Source organism: Neomonachus schauinslandi, chromosome 15 (genome assembly GCF_002201575.2).
Source record: "Neomonachus schauinslandi chromosome 15, ASM220157v2, whole genome shotgun sequence".
NCBI classification, from domain to species: domain Eukaryota; kingdom Metazoa; phylum Chordata; class Mammalia; order Carnivora; family Phocidae; genus Neomonachus; species Neomonachus schauinslandi.
Window position 1 is genome coordinate 39,546,125 of NC_058417.1, and position 14,610 is coordinate 39,560,734.

General features: G+C 48.4%; 2 protein-coding genes across 2 annotated transcripts in view; one reads left to right on the forward strand and one right to left on the reverse strand.

Annotated features, from left to right (window-relative positions):
* Nucleotides 1–12,643, reverse strand: part of LOC110573282 (keratin, type I cuticular Ha8-like) — a 13,082-nt gene extending 439 nt beyond the window's left edge. Inside the window, exons 1-7 of the mRNA XM_044921778.1 lie at nucleotides 12,215–12,643; nucleotides 11,069–11,151; nucleotides 9,961–10,117; nucleotides 9,470–9,631; nucleotides 9,258–9,383; nucleotides 8,707–8,927; nucleotides 7,986–7,997 (exon numbers count right to left, since the gene is read on the reverse strand). Coding sequence (XP_044777713.1) covers nucleotides 7,986–7,997; nucleotides 8,707–8,927; nucleotides 9,258–9,383; nucleotides 9,470–9,631; nucleotides 9,961–10,117; nucleotides 11,069–11,151; nucleotides 12,215–12,643 — 1,190 coding nt within the window. The remainder of the gene's footprint in view (nucleotides 1–7,985; nucleotides 7,998–8,706; nucleotides 8,928–9,257; nucleotides 9,384–9,469; nucleotides 9,632–9,960; nucleotides 10,118–11,068; nucleotides 11,152–12,214) is intronic.
* The window catches only part of LOC110573273 (signal transducer and activator of transcription 5B), an 871,639-nt gene that overhangs the window by 154,539 nt on the left and 702,490 nt on the right, over nucleotides 1–14,610 (forward strand). The window lies entirely within an intron of this gene.

Consider the following 14,610-nt stretch of genomic DNA (forward strand, 5'->3'; position numbering starts at 1 on the left):
AGGAGCAGGTGGAGCGGCAGCTCATGTTGGGCAGGGAGCAGTTGTAAGGCATGGTGCTGGAGGGAGCAAGGCACCCGGCTGAACACAGAGCCCAAGTTCTCCAAGGAGCTTGTGGATTTCCTTCCTCTGAAGAGGATTTATATTCCCTCCACAGAGGGTGTGGACATGGTATGTAATGTCTTTTTTCTTTCTATGTCTTCTCTGGTTTTCAAATGCCCTTCCTTCAGTCTGTTATTTGCCTTCCTCAGAAGAGTCCCTTGTCCCATAAAATTCTTTACTTGGGCTTCTTGCTAAGTCAGGACTCCTCTTCAGGCAGTATACCCATAAAATCAGAGTTTCGTGGTAGATCTTAAAAGAGGCCACACAGTCTAGCCCAGGTATCTGCCCTTGTTAACTGGGAGTTGGTCCATCCAATGACATTCTTCTGTGTTATGTGATCCTGTAAACCCATACTCAGATTCATTTCCTGGCCCACCTGACATTTCTAGGGAGGAACTGGGATTGAGTCAAAGAAGAAGTTGCATTCAACTCTTTTCCCATCTGCTTTAAGGGAAGAATCCTTCAATGGTGCAGCATCCCAAGCCTTGGAAGCCTTAAGGTAGATAAGGACTGAGTTGGGCCATGGCTGAGAAGAATGGGCAGCTGTTTGTGGAAGGCCTCCTATATTTCGTGTACACAGGTTGTAGAGGAGTTTCAAAAGAAGAGGTTCTGGTAATTAGTTTAAGAACAGAGAAGGCTCTGGAGGTAGAGATCATTTGGAGGGAGGGCTGAGAGATCCATATAAATGTATTTTAACTGTCCAGGAAAAGTATCTGGGGCTGGCTTGGAAAAGAAAAAAGGCATTGCTAGTCAAACCTTACCCCTGAAAAACGTCCATAGCATTAGACAAGTGTGAGCAGATAATCGGGGAAGTTGAGAGCTTGCCCAAAGGAGCCTCCTCAAGGAGGTTGATCTTAAAACTTCATGTGAATTGACCTTATATTCCATCATATGCCCATGTTGGCTTTAATATTTAAAAAAAAAAAATTTACAATTTCCAATTAAACTTTCTAAGATTTTGCCCAATCCTCTCAGTGAAACTGACACACCCAGAAGATGGATCACATCCTTTCCTGGGCTCCCATCCCCAGCCTTACTGGGTTATGCACAATCTGGTTTAAGAACCAAACATTAAAAGGTACCAAGGAGGGCTCTGTGGTGGTATAATTGAATCCAAAGACTTGGGCACCAGGACAGAAACTGCTGAGACATAGCAGAAGCAGAGCAAGCTTGGAGTCATGCGGGGTTGATTTGGGAGGGGAGGGAAGGCACCAGAAGGTCTGTGGAAGGGGGTGGCCAAAGTTCTGAGTATATAAAGGCTGCATAATTATAGGCACCACTGGGGTACCCCCTGCATCTTGGGTAGCAGCATCTCAACTTCCATTGTGGCTTTGGCTGCCAGCCAGAGTGGTAATTTTATTGACAACTTATTGGAGTCCTTCTCCCCAACAAGCTTTCATGATGGTACTTATGCGTACTCCGCTTGGGTCTCAGATAAAAGGTCCTCCATCTACCCTCTCCAAGGCCATTATCTCGCCACTTATTATAATGCCATTCAGATGGAAAGCCCCACCACACTACAAAGAAGCCCCAGACTTATAATAAAACCAAAATTTCTTTGTTTTCCTCCCAGGCAATTAAAGGGGCAGAAATAGGTGGGTCCTGAGGCAGGCACCACTGAGACTTTCCAGAGGAAGAACACAAGGCCAGGTGTAGAGACCTTCTGTCTCACTTCAGCTGGGCTTGGGACAGATGGAAAGGCCTGTCAATCAGACTGATACACATTTGCTCATAGGAAACAGCACTGGCCTCCTGCTTCCTGCCTCTTGTCAGCCTGCTCCAGAGCCTGCTCTGTTTCCAGCCCAGAGCTGTTCCTCACTCCTGCCTTCCTCCCTACCCAAGGACACTGGCCCTTGAGCACAGACCGATGGCAGCAGCTCTTCAAGCTCTTTGGTCAAGCCCACTGATTGGCCAGCGCAGCCTCACGGGGACTTTAGTCCAAAGAGAGTGTTTAGGTCTAAGAATGAGAAGATTCAAGAATTGGGTCAACAAAAAAGCAAAGCCAGAATTTGCATACAATGCCGAGACCAGAGAAATGGAAACTGGGAGCAGGGTGTTGAATAAGAGATAAGAATGGACCAAGAGGCAAGGAAGGAATCCTCAGAACCTCAAGCGGCCACGGTGCTCAGACAAAGTGAGCCCATCCTCAAATGACTGAACCTGGAGAATACAATGCTGAGAAGTAGCCAACATGACCCAAATCCATGGACAGAAGACTGGCCCACCCTGCTGAGTGTCCTGCATGATGTAAATAGAGATGATTCAGAAGAGATCTATAGACATGGGACCACAGCTTCTGAGGCCTCCAAAAGAAGTGATGTTTCCGGAGGTGCCCAGACCAGAACATCACCTCCACTATCCAGTCTGAGATTTGTTTGTGGCTGAGAAATACAGGATTGTCTAAGGCAGCATAAGATTAGAAGGGGACAACACCACCTGTTCCTGAATGGTACGGACAGGTATGGTATGGACGGCAGAAAGGAAGAAAGAAGCAGAGGGGGTCAGAGCTGCGCTGGCTTCAGTCACAGCCAACCAGCATCCACACCGAAGATGCAGGAACGAACAGGTTACAACCAGAGATTCCTTTTTCCCTGCTGGCCACCCTGCAGGTGCAATGGCACAAGAATTCAGAAGAGAGACAGCAGACGGAGTGACTGGTGAGTGAACACAACGCTGCCATCCCTTGTAAATCTTGCCTCTATCTTGCAGTGTTTTTAAAATACCAGTAGGCTTGAGTGAATTTGCTTCTTGAATTAGTGGGGGAAAAGGAACTCCTGCACTGTAAGGTCTTTGAGAACTCACACAGGGTAGGAGTCGACTTTGTGTACTCTCTTGATTTCCTAATTGAAATATCTGCAAATTGTATTCACTCAAAGAGAAATTGAGCAGTCGAGAGATGATCAAGCCCACATTCTTTCTTTAGATCAGTTTTATTCAAAGCACATTTATTGTGCAGCTTCTCCATGCTGGGCACAGGTCTACATTGGAACAGAAGAATCATAGTTCTGGTAGAGGATTATATTTTTATAAGCAATTCAGGCTAATATGGGTCCCCCAAAATATGTGAGAAACAACAAGAAGGATATTTAAGAGGTGTGAGATGGACATATCTGGAAATATGTTTGTATTTAATGTAACTAGGAAATTGCATATACAACATTAAGGTCAGAAGTCATTTACTGAACATCTGCCAAACACCTGGCACAGCCCCAGGGCTGGGGACGGGGACGGGGACGAAGACAGGGGACGGTGGGGAGATGACATGTTACAGTCCTGCTGAGCACACAGATAGACCCACAACAAACTCTAATGTAAAGTGATATAATTGGGTCCTTCCCCCCACCCAAAAGTTTCTTCCTTCCTCCTCCACTTCTTCCCACACCTATTCCTGCCCCAACCTCCAGTCAGACCATTTTAAACCAGTTTCTGGTTCTCTGCCTGGAGATGGGAGATGAGACCATTTCAGGTCATTTACCTGTATCCCGAAGGAGACTTAGTAGTAACCCCACTCTCTAGGTGACTCAGGGGTAGGATTCAAACAAGTGGTCTCACCAGAGCCCTAATCCCGGTCTTCCATCAGGCCTGGTCATTAGTTTTTTGATATTTGGTTCTTGTTGCTTTGAAGACCACAGCTGAGTGGTATGGTCACCCCAAGGCATCCCCAGAGGCTCCATGGCATTAGGGTGAGCTTCCAAGCAGGTGGAAGAGATCTCCGGGGACACAGTATGGGGTGGCAGAAGAAGGAAAGGCAATGTTAAATCAAGCAAGTGAAAGAGGAGGTGTCAAAGGGCCTGAGATTCACATGGGGAAATGGGGGTGACACGTGAGCCAGCTGGTGAGCAGGCACAAGTCTGCCACCCTCGGCATGAGAGAGATCTACCGTGTGGCAGAGGCATCTTGGTGGAGGGCCTTGGGGCACATGTTTAGGATGTCCGGCAACCCAGCAGGAAGAAGGGAGAGGCAAGCAAGGAAGCTTTGGGCACGAAATCCAGCATACAGGGGGAGCCTCAGCTGAAAAAGGCCAGGGGATGGCCAAAGGCCAGAAGCTCAGTCTGAAATGCGATTGGGGTAAGGAGGACCCTGCTGGGTGGGAGTTAACACCAGGAAGATTCTCCTTGCGGAGATTCGCAGGCCCTGTAAAATCCATCTGAGCCACCTCACCCCAGCATCAGACAGTGGGTCTGAATGGGCAGTTTTATGCAGATGTACCTCCGGCCCTTAGCAGCTGAGTGCAGGGACAGGGCAGTGGGCTTGAGAGAGAGACCACTGGGAGACCTCGGGGGTTCATTTCCTTCCCTAACCCTGAACTTCTCCTCCTGCCAAATGGGGACTGTGGAGCCTGCTCTGCCTCTCCAGAGAGTTCGGGGGATTTCAAATTGGATAGCCTGTGTAAAAGTTCATTTTAAGTGGTGAAGGGACAGATAGGTAAGCAATTCTGTTTCTTTCTCCTCCTCTTCCTCGGTAGACAGAGTGTTTTTAACAATAGCAGGGGGTGAGTTGAACTTCTTTCATGATTTCCAGTCATTAAAATTGCCAGGGTTCTCAGGCTATTTTGAAATGCCATCCAATCTTTACTTCTTGCACCGCCCTTTGTGGCAGAAATTCTCAGCGGTGGTTCTGCTAGCATAAACACTCTACCATTCCCTTCAAGGAAAAGGAATCAAAACAAAGGGGTGATTATGATTCTGTCATCCTGCCGACACAATCGGAGACTTGGCCTCTGTGAAGCACAGTGGTTAGGAGCACAGTTGCTGGAGGTAGACAGCCTGGATCTGGATCCTGGCTTCACCACCTACTAGCTGTGTGACCTTAGGTGTGTTACTTAACCCCTCTGAGCTGTGGTTTCTCACTCCAAAATGGGGATAATTTGAGTTTATATACATAAATTTATCTATAACTTAGACGAGTGCCTGGCTCATGGTAAGAGCTCAATGAATGTGAGCTTCAGTGATGGTGATTGTGGTGGTGATGATGATGGTGATGATGGTGGTGATGATGGTGGTGATGATGATGGTGATTGTGGTGGTGATGATGATGGTGATGATGGTGATGATGGTGGTGATGATGGTGGTGATGATGGTGGTGATGATGGTGGTGGTGATGGTGGTGATGATGGACTCTTTGGTCTCCAGGGAAGCTCTTCACACCTCCCCAAGCAGAGTGATCCCTCCACCCAGCATTTCTTCCCAGGAACCCAAACCACTTCACACACATACACACCACACACACACACAAACAATGTCTCATCAAAGCTCCTCTTTTAATTATAATCAGAGCACTGGATGTGAACTTAAGAAACATGGGTCAATTACCCTGGGGCACTGATTCATTTCATGTCACCAGAAGAATCCCTCCACCACTCAATGACTCACCTTCTCTCCCTCTCCTTAAAAGAGAAAAACAATGCTTACCTACTGTCATGGTGCAAGAATAAGTGGGTTTATTTTGTTAGACCGCTTTGAACTTGTTGGATGAAAGGAGCTTTTTAAGTACAAAGGAAGAGGCAAAGCTATTTGGGCCAGGTGCTAAATTAAGACTTATCAAGATTGTTCTTTCTTATTGGGACCTACCCTCAGAGATGGGTCACCTGGGACGCCTGAGTGGCTCAGTCGGTTAAGCATCTGCCTTCGGCTCAGGTCATGATCCCAGGGTCCCAGGATCGGGCCCCACGTCAGGCTCCTTGCTCAGCGGGGAGCCTGCTTCTCCCTCTGCCTGCCACTCCCCCTGCTTGTGCTCTCTCTCTCTCACACACACAAATAAATAAATAAAATATTTTTTTTAATCCTTAAAAAAGAGAGAGAGAGAGAGATGCCACCTGTACCCTAATGCTGGTACAGCTTGAGAAAAAGGGCAGAGGCAGAGTGGAGGAGAATGGAGGGAAGGGTGTAACAGCCTCTGACCCTTCCAGATTCCCTGTGGTGGAAGTCCTGTTGCTTCCCAAGCAAATCGGTCCTGTCCGCACAGATGGTGGCCAACAGGTAGGATTTGGGATTTGAGAGCAGTTGGAGACGCAACAACCAGGCCCTGGCTTAAGATCTCTCCAAGCCTCGGGGCTTGGGGCTATGGTCACTCCTGCACCAGGATGGGCTGGATTTTGTAAATTTCTCAGCAGGCTACTCTGATTCAGAGAGCTCACGGAGCAGAGGGAAGACAAGAACCAGCTCCTGGAGTCAGTGTGTCAGCTCTGCTTTAACACTTGTAATCTCACCGATGAATAAGACCTAGACCGCAGGGGGTCATAGAATTTGGGGACTAGAAAACCCCCTAGAACCGTCTCATTCAGCCCCATCAGATGCCTGAGTAACCTCCTCAACATCCCTACCAGGTGGTTAAAAAGACCCTGCTTGAATGCCTCCAATGATGGGGAACTCGCTGCTTCCCCTCTTTGGCCAGCTCTGACGCTGCTTTCTGGAGACATGCTGTTCTTGGCCGTGGCTGCCTAAACACAGAGCTTCTAATTCATGTGTCTACTGCCTACAAGATCCAAGCCAGGCAGCTTCCAGAGGGCTTGCTAGTGGAGCCCGTGAGGGAGCTTGGGTGGGTCTGTTTGGCCTTTTCTAGACTTATAGTCTGACAGGTTGGGCAACCACCATCCCTTTATACATTCAGCATTTCACAGCGTGCAGGGGAAAGGCGCTATCTTGATCAAATGAGGCACTGCTCACACACAGGATCCTTAGGAGGCTGTGGCCAACTCCTTCCACAGTGTATCTGGCCCATAAGGGGCTCAGTCCCCAAATAAACCCCCTAACCCAGGGGTTCTCAAACTTGAGTATGCATAGAATCACCTGGAAGGCTCAGTAAACCAGACTGCTTATTCAGAAAGTCTGAGGTGGGGCCCAAGACTTGGAATTTCCTAAAAGTCCCCAGGTAAAGCTGGTACGACTGGTTGGAGGACCACACTTTTAGAACCTCCACCTTAAACCTACTCATGTTTATTTTTTTTTCCCTTCAAAGCTTCCGAAGAATGGGCTTTGGGCCTAATTCAAAAAGACCAGGGTTCAAGTCTTGATTCAGCCACCAGGTGCTCCCTCTTTGCAGGCTTTGGCAGAACCCCTGCATCACAAGATCTGTAAAGCCCAGCACTGTGCCTTGCTCGCCATGGGCCTGTGATCACAAAAGTTTACTTTAAGTAGAGTATTCTAGGGGATCCCGGCAGCACCTCTGACCTGAGCTTTTCCTTTGCACAAGGACCAGAGGCTTCATCCTGATAAGGTGGGGGCGGGGGGTGGATTTTAGTTGGTTCACGTATTTTAACAGCTCTGTGAATCTGGCTCTAAATAGGTTTTAGATACCCAATTACAGCTGGGTATCTCTCAATGGCACCATTTTGCTACAGGCCTATTTTTAACCATGGTCCTGGCTGGCTTTGCCATCTCCCAGAACCCCTCCGGTGAGGGAGCCCCAACCCCTGCTTCTGTGGGAACAGCTCAAGGGGCCCTCAGCAACACTCTTGGCATGAGGTGGAGACACTGACCACAGGCCCTGGGCTCTTCACGCTGCAGAAGCAAAGTTTATTAGCAAAATAAAAACCAGGCTACCTACCACTTCTCAGACTGTGAAGCAACAGAAGAGAGCAAAAGGAGTGTTTAAGACACTCTAAAGAGAGGAAGCCCAAATCCAGGGGCCAGGGCTGAGCCACTGGACTAGAAAGCCCATCAGCAGAGAAGCACTGCCTGGCATCAGCCTCCCGCCCAGCTGGCCAAGGGAGCAAGGCCTCGGTGGGCAGACAATCCCCATCTCCCTCAGGCTGAAGAGTGTGTCAGCATCGAGGTGTTGAGCTGGAGCCACAGGAGGCCCGATGCGGCCCAGAAAGGCAGGGAGAGCAGGGGGTACAGGCTGCAGGGACTGGGCGGGGGGTGCTGGAGGCTGGGGTCGCACATGGGTTGCAAGGGAGCCTGTGGAGAGAAAAAGATGTTTGAAACACTGACGTCAGAAGTGCATGAAAGACGAAAGCATACAGACACTTCAGAATCGGAAAAGCAAAAGGGGATTGTAGACCTTGGAGGTCCTGCTGGGCCTAGAAATTCCACAGTGGAGCTAGGACCAGAGCTCACGGTTCCCCTGTGCAAAACCAGCGCTTCCAGCCACGGGCGAAGGATCACGGACGAGAAAGGCAGAAAGGCTGGCCAGGCAAGAGCAGGCCAGAGGTCAGCTGCCCTCCGATTGACATATAACCCCCAGTCTTGTTCGTTATTGCTTAACGGGGTGTTCTATCCACCTTACCTTTTGCACGGTGCAATGGAAGGACAAAATGAAAGAATGGCTGCAAATGCCCTTAGCAATGTTTTTTAACCTTGAGTATAAAGAATCCCTGTTACTAGAATACTTCTTCCAGAGAGAATTTAGCAAAACCTAAATGCACTGAGCTCTCAGTATTTCAGCCCCCCATGGCAGTGATTGGCATCTGGGAACATAACATGGTCAGCAGAATGGACGGCATGAGCTGAAAAGTTCCCGCGTGCCCTCCTCTATGTCCAGGCAGCTCACCAGGCTTAAGTTTGTCCCCAGAGATGCGGTCTGCAACACCACCCCTCCTTTCAAATCATCCCTACAAGAGGTCTCTGCTTTTACACATGACATTGGCACAAACATCAGGGTACACACTTGCAATCCTCGCTCTCCAGAAGGTTCCGGTACGTGTTGATCTCGCCCTCCAGCCGGGCCTTGACGTCCAGCAGCACCTGGTACTCCTGGTTCTGCCGCTCCAGGTCAGCCCGGATCTCAGACAGCTGTTCCTCCACGTTGCTGATCAGGACCTGCATCTGGGCCAGCTCAGTGCCGAAGCGGGCATCAGCTTCACACAGGGAGTTCTGCAGACAGTCTTTCTGTAATACCAAAGGGGGAAGTAGGTGGAAAATCATGGACTGCAGCCCTCAGTCTCTCCAGTAAGACTGTGACACCCCAAGGTATTGCCAGGCCTGGAGAACAATCTAGCTCCTGTTAGCAGGCCTCAGCTGGAAGAACTAAACATGCCATTGCTCTTCATTGTAGACCTCAAGATAAGTTTGCAGGACCTCCCTCATATGGGTGAATGTTCATTCCCTTATCATCCACATCTATGAGAAGTTCTTGCAAAGGCAAGGAAGTCAAGGTTTGAACTGTGTCCTGGTCTGTATTTAAGGGAGGCAGGTACTGAACCGAGCAAGGGAGCTCACCAGTGTCTGCTGGGCCTGAAGCTCCACCTCCAGGGCGTTCACCGTGCGTCTCAGCTCCAGGATCTCCGACTGGCAGCACCGCAGCTCCTCGGAGCAGGACACGTCCTGCTTGCTGATGCTTTCAGACTGAAGCACAAGGGCACAGAGACATGATCACCCCCCTGCCCAGGTAGAAGCCAGGGTCCCTCCCTGCTCCGAGGCAGCACCCTCACCTGATCTTGGAACCACTCTTCCAGATCATTGTGGTTGGTCTGCACCAAGGCCTCATAGTGGCATCTCATCTCCTGCAGCACCCTGCTCATGTCCACGGTGGGCTCCGCATCCAGCTTAATCTGGAGCTTGTCCCCCAGCTGGCTCCTCAGAAGGTGGACTTCCTGTGGGTACAAGAGGAGGACATCCCAGTCGTGGAGCCCCCACTGCTCTCTACCCCAAAACCTCATCTCCCACTCCCCACGCTCCCCAGTGATTTCCCTGGGCTCCTCTGAGGATGAGGCACCGCCTGCATTAGCCTAGAAACTTCCAAAGGCTGTGGATGAAGAGCAAGTCCCCACTGAAAGCTGGAGCTCACCTCCATAGCTTGTGAGGCTTAACCACGAAGCAGGGCCTGCAGAGCTTCCATCCTGAGGAGGAGGAAGAGCTTCATTTCTTCCCCCAAATGAGCCCGAATTCACCCCCAGGAAGTCTTACACAAAGGGCCATGTACCTGCTCGTGGTTCTTCTTAAGGCAGAGCAGCTCCTCCTTGAGGGACTCCAGCTGGGCCTCCAGGTCACACTTGGCAAGTGTGAGGTCATCCAGCATGCTGCGCAGGCCGCAGATGTCGGCCTCCCCCAGCTGGCAGAGCGAGTGCTCCATCTGGTACCTTTAGCAGGAAAGATACAGGAGTCGGGGGTAGAGAGCAGAGGGGCCCCAGGACACTGGCAGCCACTCCACTGGCCATCCCTCTGCAGTCTAATTGCGGGTTGGCATTTTCTATGTGGCACACTCCCAGCCCAGAAAGCAATGGGGTGTTCCCCACCCATTTGACATGAAGCACCACTAGGCAGAGTGGCCAGGCCTGAGGGTGCTGGTGTAGACACATGGCCAGCACCTGCCCTCAGGTGATCCCTACAGACCCTCCTCTTCCACATCCCTTACTGAGGCAGACCCTGGGTTCTCTCTCAGATTAGAAGCCAAATGCCAGATGGGAGGATAGAAATGGCCCTCTTTAGCTCCAGAGGAATAAGGCTTCCACAGAGTACTGAAGAAAGACAATAAAACGCAATGCCCCTTCCTGTTCCCAGGTTGGATCTTCTGAGGTGGCATAAACCTTTTGAGCCTCACAGGCCTCCATCATAGACGGTGGAGCATGCTTTCTGTCATGAGTTACTAGTGCTCACAAACTGGTTGAGCTGCAGTGTGGAAAGATTCTCATGGAGGCAGCAGAATTTGGTAGGAAATGGCCTCTGGGTAGGAAACGTGGGGCCAGGTTCCAGTTGTACCACTCAGTGGCCACTGACTTGGGGCCCTGAGCTTCAGTACCCTCACAAGGATGAAGCCATCAGTGCCCCGCCTACCTCCCCAGGTCCTTGAAACCATAGCAGCAAGTGTATGATGCATTCTCAAGCATGTTGTGAACTATAAAAGCTAAACAATTGAGGGTCAGAGGAGTGTTCTTTCAAGATCTTGGGCATAATGCCCTCTGTTTTCTCCTGCTTTAACTGTCGGTTTGGGATCTTGGTCAATTATATTTCTGATGCCAACTGCCTCACAAGAGAGAAAAAGTCAGGGTAGGCACCTGGCTGCCCCCTATGCCTGTTCTACCCCAACTCACTTGGTCCTGAAGTCATCTGCAGCCAGCCTGGCATTGTCTATTTGCACAACCAGGCTGTTGTTCTCAGATTTGATGCACAGGATCTGGGGAAAGAAAGTAGGCTCAGTAATTCACTATCTCTAAGAGCCATCAATGGCCTCGGGTCAAAACAAGTTCCACTGGCCTGAGATTCAAACAACAACATCCCCTTGGACTCCCAAACACGTAAGAGATGCTGGTGTGACACAGGGCGGGGGCTGTGCATGAGGATGCTTGGCAAAGTCGGAAGGCATACAGCCAAAAGAACTGGGAGATGGAAAGGAATAGCAAACTGAACACATAACAGAGACTTAATTTTATTTTGCCAGCCGTGATACTTAGCCTGATATGAACAAGATCTGAAATCTAGGCCACAGAACAATGGGCTGGTTATGAAAGGTTTAGATGAAGAGGGACCCATTCTTAATAAGAAGCCCCTTATGCTGGTTGATCAACTTCCCCAAAGGTCTTCTGTGAATCTAGCCAGGTTTCTGTGGCCCCTATTTGACATTCTTTGTCTTCCTATCTCCAAAACAAAGATGTAGTTTCTTAAGAAGCATTGCATTGATTATCAAAGGGGACAGTAGCTATGCAGAAGAGACCGGTGCTACTGAATGACCATATACTGGCTCATAAAGGACACTAGAACATGCTGCCTTGTACTGCGCTGGAGGTTACGTTGCACTGTCTTTGCAGCTACAATGTTCGAATTGTAAGTACTGAGACTAAGCAAACATAAACTCAGAATCCTGGAGAGTCAAATCCAACATCTCAACTTCTACATATTCCCATTCATCTGCACTCAAGAAATTCTCTTCCCACAATCAAAAAAAAATTTTTTTTCAAATGTGGCTATTTCCACTCCCAATCCAGGCCCTGAAAATTTTGTGCAAGTGTCAATAATCTTTCTCTGTAAAGTGCCAGACAGTAAATATATAGGGCTTTGAAGGCCATGAATCTCTGTCACAACTATTCAACTCTGCCATTAGAGCACAGAAGCAGCCATACACAATACATTAATGAATGAGCATGGCCATGTACCAATAAAACCTTATTTATAAAAATCAGTCAGTAGTCCAGATGGGCCATAGTTTGCCAACCCCTGATCTGAAGCACCACAAACCTCACCTTCTGCTGGAGCTCTTCAATGGTCTGAAAGTAGGACTGGTAGTCTGGACACATGGTGGACTCATGGCATTTGCTCAACTTTCGGATCCTGGTCTCTAGCTCCTCATTGTCCCGCTCCAGCTGACGCACCTTCTCCAGGTAGTTGGCCAGGCGATCGTTCAGGAACTGCATGGTCACCTTCTCGTGGCCATTCGGGGCGCCTTCCCCATAGTTCTCACAGACTCCAATGTTGCTGGGAATGTTGCAGGTCCCTGGCAAGGGGCAAGCGGTGCGGCAGCTGTGGGGCATACAGAGGCTGGGTTTGCCCAGAGGGGTTGCCCGCACACGCATTCGGTTGGCATGTGCCAGGGTGGCCGACAGGCATAGGGAGGCAGGCTTGGCCTCTGGAACCTTTCCACTGAGGAGAGAACTGCAGTGATGAGAAGTCATGGTGCTGAAGGCCAGACATGTGCTTTGCCCACAGTTGGATTTGCTTGAAGTAGAAGCCTTCCTTCTCCTCCAGGCCTTATATAGGTCTGTGGTGGGTGTTGGTGCAAGGAAACAGGCATTTTCCTCATTAATATTTATGTTGATTCTCATACAATCACTCTATTAGTCAGTGATTTTTGTCTCTTATAAAGAGTTAATGAGCTCATGAAAGAGGCTTTCACCCACACAGGATACTTCCGCTCACTGCAGGGTCCTACAACACAGAGAAAATGAGGTCTTCTTCAAGTAGCCCACATTCTGTGGCTTATGTCTCTTTCCCCTCTGTCAGCTTATCTGTGAGATAATCAAGAACCAGAGACTCCTAAAATCCCCCAAAATCTCTCCCACTCCAGTATCCTTTTCCTGCCTCCAAATGTTCCCATCATGGCAAAGTCTAAAATAGTCATCAAATCAAGCACACTGAGGAAAGCAAAACAAATCACAATTAGTTTGTTTCAGCAGATGTGTATAGAGGTCTCCACTCTGGGACACAGCTTAGCCTGCCTGGAGGGAGGGGTTTAGATTTTAGTAAGAGGAATAAGAAAGTAAATGACCTTTATTATAAAGGCAATAAGAGAGGGGTTAAAAAAAAAAACAAACAACTGCATAGATTTTAAGAAGAGAGCCCACTGTGTGACCAGAAAAAGACTTCATGGAACAAGGAGCATTTAAAATGTGTTTTGAATGATGGTTTCCAGGAGGGGCTGGGGGAGAGACCATCTCTCATAGAGACCAAAATGAACAGAATCAAACGTGTGTGGGAAATGGAAAATAGTATAGCTGTGCTGGAGCTTATAATGAAGACACATACACCAGCCCTGGAAAGTTGCATTCAGTCCAGGTTGTGGGAAGCCTTGAATGCCAGGACCGTCCCATATATAGTCTTTAGGTAAAGGCAAATCAAAGGTAGGAATCTGCCCCTGGAAGCTGATTCTCCCCAAATATGAGGAAAAATAAATATCCAGGTTCCTTATGAAGGAAAGTAACAGAGAAAAGATGAAAGTCTCCTGTATAAACATTAGAGGACAACATCAGACCAGAAAAACAAAAGAGAAACCTAACTTCTAAATTGATTTTGGTGAAAACTGAATAGACACTTTTTAATTACTCATGGGTCAAAGGAGATATCAGATGAGAAATTAAAGTATTTTAAACTGAATTAAAATGGAAATACCACCTCTCAAACTGATTTGGTCAATTAAGACTTCTCTGTGCAAGCATGAGATAAATAAGTAGTTTGGGAAGCAGAAACAAACAGAAAAAAAAAACTTCATGAATGAAACAGGGTAATCTGTGATTCCCAAGAAATGAAATTATGGTTTTTTTGTATGAGAGTCTATAGGCTAATTAAGGCAGGCAGTGATTAGTACTTTATGGTGTCTGTTCTCAGGCACCTCCTCCTCCTTTCTGGCAGCTTTCCTTGTAAGACACTGGTCTTCTCACCCACTGACTCCCACTACACCTTGTTTAAGGAGATACATACTCAAGAACTTTAATCTTTCATCTTTTGAAACTTTGTGCATTTCTTTGAAATGCACCCACCTTGATTGTCCATTACTTAGCAGACTATAAAATAAAATTTAAATTTCCTTAATCTTCAGACACACTCAGAGCATCAGAAGCTTTATGGCCTCCTCCATTCCTAAACAAATAAGCCAGTTGTTCAGTAAGCCCTGGAAAAGGGCAGCCAGCCAGCTTCTAGGCTATGCTAACGAAGACGCTGCTTTGACCCCATTCCTAAGATGAATGAATTTACCAGGAGGACCCTTAAGGCAGCAGGTATGTGTTTTAGGTGGCTCTAAAATAAGGAATCTGAGCTAAAAGGGATCTCAAAGTCTTCTAGTCTAAGGCCCTTTGGCATTAAATCCCTTCTGATAACCTTCCACCGCTCTCCAGAAGGCCCATCCCATCACTGGCCGACTGGGCCC